General features: G+C 37.5%; 1 protein-coding gene across 1 annotated transcript; it reads left to right on the top strand.

Annotated features, from left to right (window-relative positions):
* On the top strand, window positions 17205-18428 carry LOC109819440. The gene has a single exon (XM_020385169.1). The coding sequence runs from the start codon at window positions 17205-17207 to the stop codon at window positions 18426-18428; it is 1224 nt and encodes a 407-aa protein (XP_020240758.1).

Below are 18847 nucleotides of genomic sequence, written 5' to 3'. Positions count from 1 at the left end.
GAAAATCCCTAGGCCTCCATACAATTTCCTTGTGCATACTCTGTCCCAAGATACCAGAGGTGTTTTTAAAGCTTGATCATTTTGCCCCAAAGGAAGTTCCTAAAGAGCTCATCTACTTTTTGGAGTACTTTGACAGGTAGAACATAACTGGATGTCCAATAAATATGAATGCCAAGTATAACACTCTTAATTATCTGCAATCTGCCTACATATGACAGGTTCCTGAGCTTCAAGTAGCTTTGAAATTGATTTAAGATTTTACTGAAGAGAGGATTGCAGTCCTGGATTATTAATCTCTTGCACACTAGAGGAACTCCTAAGTATTTGATAGGCATTTCCCCCTCAGTGAATCCCAGGTAACTATGAATGGTGTCTTTAACAGTTTCTTCTACACCTCCATAGAAGATGGCACATTTACTAGGATTAGCTTCAAGTCCAAAAACATCACTAAAGTTTGTGAAACATTGATAAAGCTTATGAATAGAGCTAAGATCTCCTTTGCAAAATAACAATAAATCATCCGCAAAGATCAAATGTGTTATTTTAAGCCCTCCACACTTTGGATGAAATTTAAAGCTCCTATCCTACTTCAGAAAATCTAGGCTTCTAGAAAGGTACTCCATACAAGATCGAGAAACATATATTGGGAGAGAGCATCACCTTGCCTTAATCCTCTTTCTCCCTTGAAGTATCCATGTAGAGACACATTGAACGAGATGGAGTATTTAGGAGTAGATATACAAGTCATAATCCTATTAATCAATATATTAGGGAAACCCAAGCCTTTAAGCATCTCCTTTATAAAATCCAAGTTAATTGTGTCAAAGGCCTTCCTAATATCAATGTTAATTATGACTCTAGGAGAGATGTGTTTTCTGTCATAGTTTTTAACCAGCTCATGAGCTAACAGGATATTATTGGCTATATGTCTTCCCTTTACAAAAGCACTTTTGGCTTCACTAATGAGGTATCCCATAACTGATTGGATCCTATTAACAAGAATTTTTATATAACTTTGTAGAGGCAATTACAATAGGAAATCTGCCTGAAATCAGAGGGAGAACTTGGACAATGTACCTTGGGGATTAGAGTGATGGAGGTGGAGTTAATAGTTCCTAACATCCTGTGTTGAAGAAATCCTCAATTGCTAATGTAACTTCTCCCCCAATAACTGACCATGCAGACTTAAAGAAGGAAGCTCCATAGCCATCTGGACTTGGGGATTTATTGTCTGACATTGAGGAACACAACACTCCTGATTTCCTCTTTTGAAAATGGTGTTGATAAACTCAAGACATGATTTTCACTCAAATAAGGACCATTCTGAATTATCCTGAGACTAGGAGTTGATGTTGTGACAGCTTTACCCATAAGGTTCTTGTAATAGGAGATAAGTTCATTTACAATTCCCTCTCCCTCTGTGATTCTTACTTCCATGCTATTATAGAGTACCAAAACTCTGTTCTGGTGCCTATTGACCTTGATGATTGAATGGAAATAACTGGTGCATCTATCCCCTTTTATGCTCCATTGGATTCTAGCTTTTTGCTGAAAGAAGGACAACTCACAATTCAAAAGTTTGTTATAAGTAGATAAACATTCTTTTTCATGATTGACCAAAAGAGGATTGAGAGGGTCTTCTTGCAGCTTTTTTTGGATATCCTCTAGAGCATACTTAGCTCTTTGAACTTGTTCACTAATGTTACCAAAATGTTTCCTATTTAGATCCTTCAGGGCACCCCTTAAATGTTTGAGTTTGGTCAAAATTAAAAATATTCTATATCCTGAACCTTTTGTTTTCCATATAGAAGTAACCGTGGGCAAATAATTGCTATGATTTATCCACATTTAAAAAAAATTAAATGGCTTTTTCCCTTGTATTTCCTCATCATAGATTGAGACCAAAGCAGGAAAATGATCTGAGAAATTTGGAAGTAAGAACTCAACATAGCTTGAATTGTACTTATGAATCCATGAGTCATTCACTAGAGTTCTATCCAACCTGCACCAGACTCTAGTATCATGATATTGTTTGTTGCTCCAGGTGAAGTAACTGCCCAGTGTTTTGAGGTGCAAGAGATTACAATCCTCAATGAATGAATTAAAATATTTTTGTATATGCATCTGAGAGCATAGTTCCTCCTAGCTTTTCATCATCATTGATAATAGTGTTAAAATCCCCACAGAGGATCCAAGGCACATTCCCAATACCTTGATGTATTTGAAAGAGTTCAATCCATAAAACCTTCCTAGATTCCAGTTGGTTAAAGCCATAGATAGATGAAATAATGCAATCAATTCTTCCATCCACTGACTTGACAGAAAAAGTTATTTGTTGTGGAGAGATATGCGTAACTTGAATGTTCAGAGTATCAGGATCCCATAAAATCAGAATTCTGTCCTTTTTAGAGTTAGACACATTAGAAAACCATTTCCAATTAATGGCTATCTTCTTTGTTATAGTTGGTATGTTGATCTCCTTTACTTTTGTTTCTAAAAGAGCAATGAAAGAGAGATGATTTTGGAATAAATGTTGCTTGACCAAGTGCTGTTTAGAGGATTTGTTTAATCCCCAAACAATCCAAAAAGACAAGTTCATCAGTTTTCCCCCTCTCATTGTTAGGGCAGAGCATGGTTCGGTCCAAACCGAAAAAACCGACCGAACCGATCCGAACCGACCCGGAAAAATTGGTTTTATGAGTAGGACGGTTCGGGTCGGTTTGAAAACTTTTTAACCCAAACCGACCAGAACCGACTGAATATAATACAATACTACCCATTCTGATCTCAAACCCTACCCGACCCGTCCCCAAAGAGTCAAAGACTCAAACCCTAAACTTATTTTCTGAATCATTATGGGTTGAAAACAATATCATTATATCAATGTTTAATGCTTCATAATCTCCTACTTTGTTGATATCTTTTTTTCTTTAACACAGTTTGTTGTTTGATAAGAAGTTTGATGAAGTTAGAACCGAATAAACTGAACCGAACCGTACCAAATCAACTTGCAACAGTTCGGTTCGGTTTTGAATTATAGACGGTTCGGTTCGGTTGTTCAAATTTTGGTAAAAATTGAACCGAACCGACCGTTGCACGCCCCTACTTATTGTAGAGGGATCAAGCTCACTCATCATAGCAGTCAAAGGAGAAAATGAATTAATAGGAAAATGACTCTTTTTTACTTTTTTCCCTTTGCACTTGCATCCAAGAATTTCTAGAGAGAGAAGTTCCTTTGTTATTTGTATTAACTCCAGATTCAGCCAGCAAAACATGCACAACATGCACATGATTTAAATCAGTAGAAAATTTACCAGTATTCTTTTTAACCCCCTCTTCTATTTGCTTATCAACATGCTGAGAACTCTGCTCTATACCAGAAGAATTTACATTGCTTTCAGGCAGCTGAGATTGAAAGACCCTAGTCTTGTTTGATTGCTGTAATTGAACATGAGTTGTATGCATAGGCTGAGCTTGAATAGGCAACTAACAACCATCATCAGAAAAATGTTGAGCATGAGGTATAGGCACAGGTTGAACTTGCAAAGGAGGCTGAACATGCACAGGATGAACATGCTGAACATTACCAGGATTCGTATTCAAATTTGGAGAAATCACATCCCTTACAGGTCTTGAGATTGGAAAGCTAGCATCCTTACTAACATGAACATTATTATTTGCTCCAGGAACATGTTTTGGAACCCATCTCTGGGCTCTGGGCTGCCTCCTACACAACTTTGTATCATGCCCTACTTGTTTGCATAAATCACACCACCTAGGCTTTAGCTCATAGTACACCATTTGCTTAATCAATTTACTATTTGGCCCTTGAATAGATATATAATCAGGAAGCTGTGAAGGCATTTTTACTTCAACAAGGATCCTGACATAAGCTAGCCTCTGCCTATTAGCTGTGAGCTTGTTAGTGGCAATTTGCCTACCAATTACACTAGCAATTAATTTTGCTTAAACTCTTAGCATTCCACAAATTGAGTTTAAAACCTGGCAATTGTATCCACATAGGATAGATATTATCAAAACTCTTCTCAATCTCTACCTCATTAGACCAATGCTTAAGGAGGAGATGTCTTGACCTAAAAAACCATAGGCCATTTTCAATGACATCACTCATTTCTTTTTTATTATTGAATTTGAACAGAAATAAACCTGCTTTTAGTAGAAACACTTTAGGATTTGCCAAAGAAGCCTATGCTTTCTTAACAAAAGTCTCCATAGCTTTGAATTTAGCATTGAGGCAAAAAACCTGTCCAATGACGGAAAATTTCCACATGGATTCACCTTCATTCCATTCTTCTTCTTCAAAAATCACTGAATCTTTAGAATCAGGTGGAATAAAATCCAAAACCATACCCCTTCCTGCTTTTCTATTATCGGCAAAAAAACTTATCTAACTCTTTTTTGTTTCATTTACAGGATTCAAAGCAGGTTTAGCATTTGAAGAATTAATTGGAGGGAATTCAGCATCATCACAAAAGTTCTTTCTAACTAATTGGAGGAAGAAGGGAGTCGTTCTCTCAATAGGATTCAATGTAACAGTGACTGAGTTAGTAACCGATGCAGGAATCAATTGATCAGAGCCAATTTTACTTGAAAATTTTGGAGAAAGGTGTTGATCTAGTAATTCAACCTCTAAAACTTCATCATCGGCCAAAGAAGATCGATTAGAACTTCTCACTTCGTTGCAAGAAAGTGAAGACTTACAAAGGTGACGAGATTAAAATCCAATCGGTTGAGGAGTTACCTGAGGTTTAGGATCAACAAGAAAACTTGCAGATCTGAGAATCTCATCCATTGATTTCTTCATTTTCTCACCTTGAGGACCCGTTGACCCAATGATTCCGGATTCAGAATCTTCATCTTCTTCGACAATTTTTGCATCAGAACAGACCTCAGAGGATTGCAAGCAAGGATTTGATGCTCATAATCCAATGTTGAAGATCTTTTTACCGCTACTTTTCTTCTTTTTCGCCATCAAGAACTCGGTGGGGTGCAAGTTAGTAGAGGAATTTTCGCTTGCTAACGTGCACCATGGAAACAACCGCCATATTTATTTGTACATTAATTGTTGAATGATGGAAGAAATAATTTGAAAGTGTCAGAAAAAACATTCCCTGAAACAAATCCAGTCCAAAATTTGCAGGGAAATTAATCTTTCGCTCAGAATGGCCATAGGATATTTTCTATGCTAAAGCAATCAGAAAATCCAAAAAAGGAGAGCAAAACCCAAAACGTGCATAAACTGACTCTGACAGGTTCAAAGAATCCTGCCAAAAAAAAAAGACCCTCATGAGCAATCATTCTCCATGCCACATGTAAATGCACTCCCTTCTTCCTCCTCCTATCTCCATCTTCACCATTCCAAACTCCACAATGGCACCAAAAAGAAATTGTTACCAGAGAAAAGCCTCCACCTCCACCAAGAAATCCAAGGGAAAAGAAACCATTGTCAGTAATAAGAAACCTGAGGAGGAGGAGAAGAAAGAGGAGAATCCCTCCAAGGATTGCCGTGATTGGCTGAGGCTCACCGTTGTACTTCTGATCACAATCATCGACTGTCTTATGTCGATCCCCGACTTCATCTCAATCTCCTCTGTCTCCACCAACCTTAACCACCTCGCTGCTTCTTCAATATTTAAGAGGTCTCTCACCTCCTTAATTTGCTCCCCTCCTCTTTAGCCCAATCCTCTGCCCGCCTCCTAACAAAAGCAAAGAACCACGATCCCTATGGACATTTCCTCCTTGTTGCATTTTTCAAGAAATAATGGGCGGTACTAACTTCTACAAATCAAAGTTGCATAAGAATACATTGTGGAAAACATGTGTTGGCTACTCTTTTGGTCACCTGATCTTCATTGAGGATGGAAGGATTACCATTAATAATGTGTGCACTGGTGCTGAGATCGTCGCTCCTCAACTTCCTGAAAAATACATGTATGAACTATTCTCCATCTCTATTCTCACTGCTCCAGTTAAATCTTCATCGTGTGTGCTTTTTTTGGTTACTTTTGCTAATACCCTTGTTAATTTGGAGACTGATCGAGCAAATGTTATTGGGTAATCCATAAACTTCTCTGATATCATAGGGAGATTATGTGTTTAGGGCCTTTCCAGGGTAAGATTTTTTGTCTGGCTAAGAATTTTAACCTGAAAGCTTTAGAGTTAGAGCCACACACAACTTGGACAACACTGGAAGTGAAAATGCATGTCAAACCTAGCACTGTGACAGGTAAGTATCTAAGTTATCTTTTTGAGTATATGTAGAGGTGATCTCATTTTAATCCTATTTGCTGAGAGAAAATGGCATAAGTTTGGGATTGCTCTTTATCGGTTGGACTTGTCAAAGCGCTTGTGGGTGAAGATAGATAGCTTGGGAGATGCATGTTTGTTTATCGATGCAATTGGGAATGTTCCAATTGTGTGCTTGAATCCTTCGCATTGGGGAGGACGAAGCAATTGCGCGTATATTACAGGTCCTGGATGTGATACTTGGACAGTGTTTAAGTTGGATGGATCTGATATTTATACTATTTTTGAAGAATCTGCTTTAGGCTCCAAACATGCATGGTAGATTATCTAGGTGATCTTCTCCTGTTTGGGTTTACTCGAATATGCTTTTCTAGATAAATGTAAGGGAATAAATAATCAGTCGCTTGGACTTACAACTCAATAAACATTGGACTTGGTTGTTTGAGGTTTTATGTTGGGTAATGTCTTCCTCCTTTGCAAATGGAAGATTTGTATCTTGTTGTTGATGATGTTGTTCTTTTAGAATGTCTAGTATCTTTTGCCATGTATAAATTTCTCTCACTTCCTTCCCAATTAGTGTTCTTAAGAGTAAAAGTAAGCATTCATATTTGTCTGATCATATACCCAAGAATATCAAATTCTATCCTCAAGGCATGCATGATGTTTGTCCATGCACGTTGAAAATAGTAGATTGTCGCACGAGCTGATGAGAAATTTTCTAAATTTAGTTCTTGTAAAGAAATTTAGTTCATCATGAATAAATAATGAAATGGATATATACTATTGCTAAAAGTTCTGACTAGGAGAAAGGAAGGAGAGAACATATTCCTGTTAAGACATCTGTTTTGTTCTTTTATAAATCCCTGACAATTTTTCTCTGCATAAAATTTTCTCTTATCCTCCTAGTTAAGGTTTGTAAGAGTAGGATTGAACATTAATATTTGTCACCTGCACCCAAAAATATTGGATAGTATGCTTGACGCATGACGTCAGTCCATGCACGCACATAGAAACTACTAAATTCTTGCATATATATGCTGGCAAGAAAGTTTACAAATTAATGTTCTAGACATTATTCACTTTAATCATGAATGATTAATGAAATGTATAATATTATTACTAAATTGTCTGAATAAAAGAGTAAGGAAGCATGAAAGGTATTCATGTCAAGACATGTGTTTTCTTAAAATCTCTAATAACTTTTGCTCTGAATAAAATTTTAATTAGGGTTCTAGGGGATAGAAGTGCATTCATATATATTTGTCTCATATAACCAAAATATCGGACTATATTCTTAGAACATGCATGATGCATGTTTGTTCATGCACTTTGAAACTAATTGATCATCGCACAAATTGCTGAATTTTTTTTTCAAATTTATTCCTTTTCTATTCAGTTTATCATGAAGAAATAATGAAGTGGATACTTTGCTAAAAGCTTCCGAGTAAGAGAAAGGAAGCAGTGAACATATTCATGTTAAGACATCTATTTTGTTCTTTTAAAACTCATCTCCGACAAAAATTCTCTGCATTTGTCTGATCTTATCCTTCCTAGTTAGGGTTTTGTAGGGGTGGAACTGAACATTCAAATTTATCTCATGAAGCCCAAGTGTATTGGATAGTATGCACTCAGTGCATGACATCGGTCCAAGCACGCACATAGATTAAACTAACAGATTGTTGCATAGGTTTACCCAGAAATTTTAAGAATCTTAGTTTTTAGGATGCAATTCACTTTATCACGAATAATTAATAAAATTTAAATGTTATTGCTAAACCTTCTAAGGGATCGAGCATTATTCATGTTAAAACATCTATTTTTTTAAAAATCTCTAGTAACTTTGCTCTCTATAAATTTCTCTCATTTCCGTTTCTAATTAATTTCTTGGATTTATTGATAGCATATTGTATCAGTGATGTTGTGGATGTATCATTGATTGAGAGATTGTATGCACAGGGATGCTTGTAGCAATCATGTACTTAACGCTCAATGGTAAATGAAAGAAAATTTTCATTGACCAAAAAATAATTTATAGGGTATTTGTGCCATATACCCACAAATATTGGATTGTGTTCTCAGAGCATGCGTGATGTTAGTCCATCACGTTGAAGCTAATATATTGTTGAACTGAGATGGTAAGAAATTTTCTATGTAGTTCTCGGAAAGCAATTCAATTATTATTTCTCGGAAACAATCCACAAATATTGGATTGTGTTCTCGGAAAGCTAATATATAGTTACTATATATTGGTAAAACTTCTGACTAAGAGAAAGTAAGCAGGGAACGTGTTCCTGTTAAGACACCTGTTTTGTTTGCTTAAAAGTTCCCTGTAACTTTTATTATGTATATATGAATACATAAATGTCATTTCATTATTTGTTCTTCTCTTCTCTTTTTGTAAGGGGTTAATATCCTACGTAGCTCTCCCTATTACTATTTACTATTATTTTTTTTTTTGGTAAATGAAAATTTTTATTCATTTCCAAAATGTAAGAAGTATATACATCAAGAATCTCACTGTCAAAAAGGTGAGATAGCCACTTGCAGCTCTAATAGGAGAGCTCAACAATCATGAGAAATACAGGTAATCAACAGTACAATATAAGCTACAACCTACAGTATAAACTGTACAATTAGACTGAAGCAGACCAAAATTTTGCCTCCTCACCATGTGCAGCACCTTCCTGTCAACATGGAGATTGCAGTGAGCTCTATAATGAGAGGACCCATTCTCTGCATTCATCCGGCCAGTCAGAATATCCAACTTAATGTTCTTAATCAAGCAATCAGCAGTTCTACTTTGCAGCTTGAAAATTCTGCAGTTTCTTTCTCTCCAAATATTATAGACAGTAGCCGCTAATGCCATCCTCTTGATTCTTTGTTTTAAACCCCTACCCCTCAATCTGAAACTATACCAATTCATGAGGGGGGACCATACACAGCATCTCCATTTGAAATTGAGCCACTCCATAATGCTATTCCAGACATAAGTAGACATTGAGCATTCAAAGAAGAGATGGCTACGATTCTCAGCATATGAGCCATCACATAGCTTGCATATTGAAGACTGAATGATCCCATGCTTCATTAATCTATCTTGGGTTTGAAGTTTATCTTGTACTGCCAGCCACAAAATGAATGAATGCTTTGGGTAATTCAGTTTCTCCCAAACAGTCTCGTGCCATGTTACAGGTGCAGAGATAGGATGCAGACTGGTATACAGCTCAGAGAGTTGCAATCTGGAATTGACAATGCAAGAGGCTATACGCTGCTTAAGACTTTCAATCCCTCCACACATTATCAGACATTTATCTCTGATTTTCAAGAGTTGCTTCCACAACCAAGAGTCCCCCTTCCTAGCTTTAACCTGCCAGATACACATGTTTTTTAGGTAACTCTCATGTATCCATTTAATCCATAGCTGCTCCTTCTTCATGTGAATGTTCCAAAGAAGCTTTAGTGCAGCAGCAGTGTTCCAAAGTTGAGCTGAGAAAATGCCTAAGCCTCCATATTTCCTTTGCACACAGATATTATTCCATGACACAAGAGCAGCCTTGAACACCTGATCTGTTTTACCCCATAAAAAACTCCTGCATAGCTCATCAATCTTGTGTAATACTTTAATTGGAAGAATGTAACTAGAAGTCCAGAAAATTTGGACACCTAATATAACACTTTTGATTATCTGTATCCTTCCTGCGTAAGACAAATGCTTGTGCTGTAGACAGTTTTGGAATTGGCTGGAAATTTTCATGATCAGAGGATTACAATCTTGGTATGACATCCTTTTGCAAATCAAAGGAAGCCCCAGGTATTTTATAGGTAAAGTTCCTTCGGGGAAGCCCAGGGAGTTAGCAATGGCAATTTTAGTATCCTCCGACACTCTACCATAGAAAATGGAACACTTTGCTGGATTTGCCTCTAATCCAGAACAAGCTCCAAAAGATTTAACACATTGGAAAAGTTTGTTAACAGAATAGTAATCCCCTCTGCAGAAAAGGAGTAAATCATCAGCAAATGTTAGATGTGTAATATTTAGCTTTTTGCATTTGGGGTGGAACTTAAAGTTTTTGTCAAACTTCAACATATTCAGACTTCTCGTCAGAAACTCCATTCCAAGAATGAACAAGTAGGGGGATAGAGGATCCCCTTGCCTCAGTCCTCTTTGTCCCTTGAAGAAACCATGTAGACTTCCATTTAGGGAAATTGAGTAGTTTGGATTTGAAATACAGCTCATAACCCAGTTGATAAAGACCAAAGGAAATCCAAGTCCCTTCATAATTACTTTAATGAAATTCCAACTTATAGCGTCAAAAGCTTTCCTGATATCTATATTGATCATGATCCTTGGTGATAAATGTTTCCTTCCATAGTTCTTCATCAGTTCATGAGCTAGAAGGATGTTGTTTGAGATTTGCCTACCCTTCACAAAAGCACTTTGGGCTTCGTTTACTATAATCCCCATAACTGCCTGAAGTCTATTTGTCAAAATTTTCGAGATGATTTTATAGAGGCAATTGCAGCAGGAAATAGGTCTGTAGTCAGCAGGAGATTTTGGACAATTTATCTTTGGAACAAGAGTGATCGAAGTGGAATTTACAGCACCCAGAAGTTTTCCAGACTTGAAGAATTCACTAACTGCTAATGAGATCTCATCTCCAATAATTGGCCATGCAGATTTATAAAAGGATGCACTATATCCATCAGGGCCTGGGGCTTTATTGTCTGGCATTGAGAAAACTGCTCTCTTAATTTCATCATTGGTAACAGCCTTAGATAGCTCACTTGCCTGGCAAGCATTCAGACATGTGCCCTGCTGTATAATTTGATCATCAGGCTCAGTAGTTTGCACAGCAGTACCCATCAAGCTCTTATAAAAAGAGATAAACTCCTTTGCTATTTCATCCCCATCAGTAAGTCTAGAACATTGGTTATTATAGAGAGTCAGAATTCTATTATTATGCCTATTAGCTTTAATGGCAGAATGAAAGAGCTTAGAATTCCTGTCTCCCTGGATAGACCATGCAATCCTTGCTTTTTGTTGGTAGAAAGATAACTCATGATCTAAGAGCTTGTTGTATAGAAGAATAGATCTCCTTTCTTGCTTAATGAAATCTGAGTTAAGAGGATCAGCCTGGAGATTCTTTTGAATTTCTTCTAGCTCAGTCTTAGCTCTAATGACCTGCTCACTAATATTCCCAAAATGCCTTTTGTTCAGAGACTTCAAAGCTTCTTTTAGCTTTTTAAGTTTTGTGCACACAGAATACATATGAAAGCCACGAACATGAGAATTCCATATGGCAGAAATAGTGGGTAGAAAATTAGAGTGCTCTGTCCACATTTTAAAAAATCTAAAGGGCTTTTTACATTGAGAGCAGTTTTCATAAATTGAGACAACAGCTGGAGAGTTGTCTGAAAAATTGGGTAACATGTACTCCACATGACTAGAGTTTAGTTGATGAATCCAGTCTTCATTTACTAAAGCTCTGTCCAGACGGCTCCATACTCTTGTATCCTTGTCTTGTTTGTTATTCCAAGTGAAGAAACATCCTATAGTTTTCAGATGGGAGAGATGACAATTCTCAATAAAAGAACTGAAGTCATTTGTATCAGCATCAGTTAAAACAGATCCTCCCAGTTTTTCTTCATTACAAAGAACATCGTTAAAGTCACCACTTACAAGCCAAGGTATGCTTCCAACTAAATTGTGAATTAGAGACAATTCAGACCATAGCTCCTTCCTTGCTTGCATATTATTATAGCCATATACTGATGATATCACACATGAGAACCTTCCATCAGTAGAGTTTACTTTGCATGAAATCTGCTGGCTAGAGAGATTTACAAGTTGCACATCCAAAATATTGGGATCCCATAGTATAATAATCCTGGCCTTCTCAGAACTACTAACATTAGAAAGCCAGTTCCAGCCCTTAGCAATTCTTCTTGTTGTATTCAGCATATTAGCTTCCTTGATTTTAGTTTCCAGGAGAGAAATAAAGGAGAGGTGATAGAACTGAACATGTTGCTTGATCAACATTTGTTTAGAGGGTTTATTTAACCCTCTCACATTCCAGAAAGATAGATTCATTTCATAGAAGACCCTCTATCAACAGTAGAGGCGTCAAATACTAAATTCTCCAAAGGCAAGAAGGAGTTGCCTGAAGACTTTTTGCTTGATGCACTGAGAACATCATTATAGTTGCACTGCTTATTGGGTTTATGACCTTGAACAGGAATCCGGGTGATATTTTCATTAGGACACCCAGACTCAGTGAATTGTCTGTGCACAACATGCACAGATCTGGCCTCAGTAGCCTCACCCAGGATATTTACCAAATGTGCAGGCATTGAGGATACATTCAGTCTTGGAGTATTTACATATTGCATTTCATTTGAATTCCTCTGATTATGTAACATTTCGGTAGTGTCCTCAAAACCATGTATCTCATGTGTTGATACCTGACAGTCTTTATCAATCTGCAAATAATCTTGTGCAACAGATTTACCTGTATCATTTCCTTCAATAGATTTTCCAATATTTATATCCGGCCTAGATCTTTCATTATGTGCATTTCCTGTTATCATTTCCTTCAATAGATTTTCCAATATTTATATCCGGCCTAGATCTTTCATTATGTGCATTTCCTGAAACATGCACAGCATGCACATGAGACTGAAAATTGCTATCCTGTATAACTTCATGAACTTCAGCCTTGTTATTCACTTTGCTGGCTTCTTGATTGACAATCAAAGTAGGAGCTGCTGGGTAGGATCCCTTAGCCTTGTTATTCACTTTGCTGGCTTCTTGATTGACAATCAAAGTAGGAGCTGCTGGGTAGGATCCCTTAGGAACCCATTTCTGGATATTTTTCTTTTTCTTACAGAAATTTGTATCATGACCTACAAATTTGCAAATATCACACCACCTGGGCTTAAACTCATAAAGCACCTTCTGTTTATAAGATTTGTCATTTGGTCCTTGGATAGTAATGTGATCGGGTAGATGAGATGGCATTTTAACCTCTACCAGTACCCTAGCATATGATAGTCTTTGTTTATTTGTTGTCAACATATCAGCTGCAATAGGTTTACCTAGAATACTGGCAATTTTGCTTAAACTCTTGGAATTCCATAAATTCAACCTCAAGTCTGGCAATTGAATCCACAAAGGATACAGACACTCTTCAGATTTATTAGTTTCCATGTCAATAGTCCAAGGTTTTAAGAGCATTGGCCTTGAGCCAAAAAACCAAGGACCATTACTTAGAACTTCATTCATAGCTTCTTTATCATTGAATTTAAACAGGAACAAGCCAGCCCTTAGTAAACAAATTTCAGGCACATGAGACCAAACTTTGTGCACATAGCTCTGCATTGCCTTGAAACTAACACTTAAGCCAAGAACTTGCCCAATTATTGAGGAAGACCACATAGAGGCACCATCATTCCATTCTTCTTCATTAAAAATTACTGAATCATTAGTGTCTGGAGGCAAGTAATTTAAGACCATGCCTTTACCAGGCCTTCTGTTATCAGAGAACAAACTACTCCAGCTTTTTATAGGATTTTTAGAGATCTCAAGAGGAGGAGCTAGAATTTCATCAAGATTAGCATTATTGCTCACTTTCAGAGACAAAGAACTATCATCAACTTTAGAATTGTTCAAAGCATCATCGATCTTAGTATTTGAAACCAGAAGCACAGGATTGGAAATAAACTTAGATCTAGATAAAAATAGCTCCGATTCAATTTCCTCCGCCCAAGAAACCCTAGCAGAGAGATTTTCGCTATTACAAGAAGAGGAAGACTTACAGAGATCAGAACTTCCCGCCACTGGAGCCTCGTATAGCTGTCGATTTTGGATTCCCGCCATCAAAGGAACTCGATCTTGAGTTCTCACCAAAGAACATGACATTTGATCAAGATTTGAATCAAACACAGTACATGATGATTCAAGAATCTCCGAAAGCAATTTGGACTTCGTTGCTCCCTTAGGTCCCATAGATCCCATGAGAGAATCAACTTCATCTCCACTATCAACCGAATTATCCTCAATGTTGATCTGAGATGAGATCGAGGATCCTAATCCAGAGCTAAGAACTTTTTTCCCGCTAAACTTCTTCTTCTTCGCCATTGAGATCACAGCGGATGCGCAGGTTAGCAGGGAATTCTTCTTCTTCGCCATTGAGATCACAGCGGATGCGCAGGTTAGCAGGGAATTTTTCGCCTGCTAACATGCACTGAAAACCGCTCCCGCCTTCTATAATTCTACTATTTAGTATTATTACGCACTATTTACTTCCTTCATCCGAATAATTTTAATCTTTGATTAGGAAAACTTTTGTTCAATAAGTCTCTCTCTCTCTCTCTCTCTCTCTCTCTCTCTCTCTCTCTCTCTCTCTCTCTCTCTCTCTCTCTCTCTCAAAAACTATCTTAGTTTGTCTCCTCTCTCTCTCTATCTCTCTCTCTCTCTCTCTCTCAAAAACTATCTTAGTTTGTCTCCTCTCCCTCTCTCCCTCTCTCTCAAAAACTATCTTAGTTTGTCTATTGTCTTTCGCTTTCGCTCTCTTATCTCTTTCTCCCCCGTTCAAACTCTCCACATACTGCTTTTGTCACATCTTGTGAAGAATCTGTATTTAACATTAGAGAAGGGGAAAAAATTTTCTATTGTCTATATATATATATATATATATATAGTTGGAAAAATAATTTAAAACTTTTGTTCAAGTCTCTTAGTTTGGCATGTTCAAACTAAGAGCAGGGATTCGTGGGTGTGGAACAATATTTTGAAAGTCAGAGATAAGGCTCAGAGAATATATGGCAGTGTTGATAATCTGATGAGTTTAATACAAACTTGTATCAAGGACTCAAAAATTCAGCTATCTAAACTGTATTCAGTTTTTATTCCTGCTTCCTCTGCTATGCCATGGTGTAATGTTGTTTGGACAACTTTAAATCTGCCCAGACACTCCTTTATCAGTTGGTTAGCAGTCCAAGATCGATTGCTCTCATAAGATAGATTACTCAAAAGAAGAATTGTGAGGGAAAATGTTTGTTTGGATTGTTGGGAAAATTAGATGTTTAGACAATAATTAGCACGGAATTTAGTTTGAAACAGTTAATAGAAATTAGATAAAAACATATAACTATTATAACTCAGAAATGAAATTGAATCAAATGAAAGTAAATAAAAGTTAGAAATACGGCCTGATGATCAAAGCGTGCAAAACACTGTCCTAAGAAACTAATTGACCCCTCTCGTACAGGGCTACGCAGCAATAGATCTCGGAGATACGACGACCCTCGGTCAGGCGACCCCCTTCTCGTCGGCACGAGCTTCAAGAAGGTTTTGTGAATTCTTCACCACTTTCAGGGAACCAACAAAATGTAACAGCAAGAAAATGAAAGAGGAAGAACAGGTTCTGGGAGTAGGGATCATCTTTTCTTTGATTGTGACTACTCGAGGGATGTTTGGGGTATGGTTATGAATTGGTTACAATTCAAGTGGAGGTCTTGCTTTTGGAGCCAAATCATAGAATGGTATTGCTTTCGTTTTGAGGGGTAATGGCTTCAAGCAACAGATTAAGAAAATGGCACTCACCTCCACAATCTATTACATTTGGTGTGAAAGGAATTCCAGAATTTTCAGACAGGAGGGAAAACCTATTGCTTAGCTGTTCAAGGAGATAAAATTCAACATTTTAACTGTCATCCGCAATGGTCACTTATCAGTTGAAGATAAAGAATAGCTATGTTCATTATAATACTGTTGTTGCTCTTGCAGTCTAGTATTAATTTTCCTGCAGACTCTAACATTGAAGCTTCTCCTTGCAGATAATGTTGCTCTGATGTAGGGTTTTGTGCACATGATTATTTGGTTGTGTACATGACTATCTGGTTGTGTACATGATTATCTGGTTCAGATAATACTAATGGTAGTGTACATGACTACCATGTTGACAGTTCCTCTCCTCAGATATGACTACCAGGTTCAGATGGTTTTCAATATGGAACCGTACGTTTAGAGAAGAAGAAGCAACTATTTGGAGTTGGCTCAAGTGAAAAGTTTGAGACTATGTACAGTTACAGTGTGCAGGTTATGTATCTGTTTCTTCAGAGTCAGTTTTGCTATAGCTTGCTTGAGCTTTAGCCATAGGGTTTGTTTTGTTATCTCACTTACATATACATGTTTTTTTGAGATTCTTGATGTACAAAAACTTTACATATTGGTGATGAATAAAAATTTTTATTTACCAAAAATATATATAGTTGGATGAAATTTATCACCTAATTGCGGTGATAGCTAAAAGAAAATTGACAGCTAGAAACTTAGAATATGGTTTCATTTGATTACGAGGCGGGTTTTTTCTTCTTCTTCTTCTCATTTTAAGAATTCAAAATATTGTTAGAATCATCTCCCTTTTGTAAATGTAGAACGAAGTAGTTATCCAAATTTCACAGAAAGGCATGTAAGTATATGATTTTGGCTCAATGTACATTCAAAAAATTTCACTAGTTAGCTAGAAAATTATTGAAGTCTGTGAAAACTTTTGAATTTCTGTCACTATTAATTGGATGATGTTAAGGCTATATAAGAAACAATTTGCTTAAATCTATGAAGTGACAGAAAAAAGGAGGAAAAACATTCTCTGAAACAAATCAAGTCAAAAATCTACAGGGAAATAATTCTTGTTCAGACTGGTCTTAGGATATGTTCTACACTAGCTCCTCTTTGTGCTGAGTCATGACCATTTTCAAAACAACCAGAAATGCCAAAAAAGGAAACAAAAAACCAACACATACATGAACTGCCACTGACAGATTCATAGAATGCAGACAAAACCCTCATGTGTTCCAAACCCTAACAGCCATTTTCCATTTCACATGTAAAAGCGCCCCCTCTTCCATCTCATCCTCAATCTCCTTCTTCAGCAATGGCACCAAAAAGAAAATACCAGAAAAAAGCCTCCGCCACCGCCACCGCCTCCGCCAAGATATCCAAGGGAAAAGAGATCATCATCAAGAACAAGAAACCCGAGGAGGAGAAGGAGGGCACCGCTGACCGTCGTGATTGGCTGAGGCTCCCTGATGCCCTTCTGATCACAATCATCAACCTCCTCATCTCGATCCCCGACTTTATCTCAATCTCCTCAGTCTGCACTGACCTCAAACACCTCGCCTTTTCCTCATTCCTCAAAAATTCTATCACCTCCTTTCCTCCTCTCCTCCTCAGCCCAATCCTTCGCCCTCCTCCCAACAAAGGCAGAGAACAAAGATCCCTATGGACATATCCCGCTCGTTGCATTCTTCAGGAAATAAGCGGCGGCACCAAATTCTACAGATCAAAGCTACGGAGAAAGACAGTGTGGAAAACTTGTATTGGCTACTCTTTTGGTCATCTGATCTTTATTCAGGATGGGAGGATTACCCTTTCTAATGTATTCACTGGCTCTGAGATCGTCGCCCCTCAGCTTCCAGAAAAATACATGTATGAACTATTCTCCATCTCTATTCTCTCTGCTCCGGTTACTTCTTCGTCGTCTGTGCTTGTTTTGGTTACTCTTGCTCACACCCTTGTTTGGGGACTGAGAAAATCTTATTGGGTCGCAGAGGGGTATCTCCGATATTATCGAGAAATCATGTGTTTAGGCCTTTTCCGAGGACAAATTTTCTGTCTGGCCAAGAACTTTAACCTAAAAATTGTTAGTTTTGAGTCACACACTACTTGGACAACCCTGGAAGTGAAAATGCCTAGTCGGCCTGACATTCTGACGGGTAAATTTGGAAGGTATCTTGTTGAGTGTGGAGGTAGTCTCATTTTAGTCCTATTTGCTATAAGAGACTGGCCTGTAATTGGGATTGACCTTTATCGGTTGGATTTTCCGAACCGATTGTGGGTGAAGATAGATACCTTGGGGGATGCGTGTTTGTTTGTCGATGCAGTTGGGAATGTCCCAATTGTGTGCCAAAATCCGTCGCGCTGGGGAGGAAAAAGCAACCGTGCCTATATTATAGGGCCTGGATGTGAAAATTGGACGGAGTTTCAGTTCGGCAAGGATATTATTGCTAGTACCGAACAATCTGCTTTAAAGTTGGCTCATGCTGAATTACCTAGGTGGCCTTCTCCTGTTTGGGTTTACCCAAGTATGCTTTGTTAGATATATATCTATATGGGTAGTTATGACTTTGATGAGCAGTCTCTGAGCTAGACTTGTAACTCATCAGTAAAGGTTGGACTTGGTTTGTTTGAGGTTTTATGTTGGTTAATGTCTTCCTCCTTTCTGGATGGAAGATTTCTATCTTGTTGCTGCTGGTGATGATGGTGTTGTTGTTGTTGTTGTTGTGTGTTGTGTGTTGTGTAGTGTCAGTTGTGAACATTGTCAATGTTGTATGTTGTTGTTGCTGTCGAATTGTTGTGTTAATTGCGAACATATATGACATTGTTATCTTAGTTATATTTGAAGTTTCATTACTATATATCCAATTAGATTTCTTGGGGTTAAATATATATAAGCACTATCTCCATGAAATGTTTTAATTTTGAAATGAGCACAATGCTTTGCTTCTTTTTTCTTCT

The sequence above is a fragment of the Asparagus officinalis genome, chromosome 8 (genome assembly GCF_001876935.1).
Source record: "Asparagus officinalis chromosome 8, Aspof.V1, whole genome shotgun sequence".
Lineage (NCBI taxonomy): Eukaryota > Viridiplantae > Streptophyta > Magnoliopsida > Asparagales > Asparagaceae > Asparagus > Asparagus officinalis.
The sequence above is the reverse complement of the archived record's forward strand: the minus strand, read 5'-3'. Positions and strand labels throughout refer to the sequence as shown.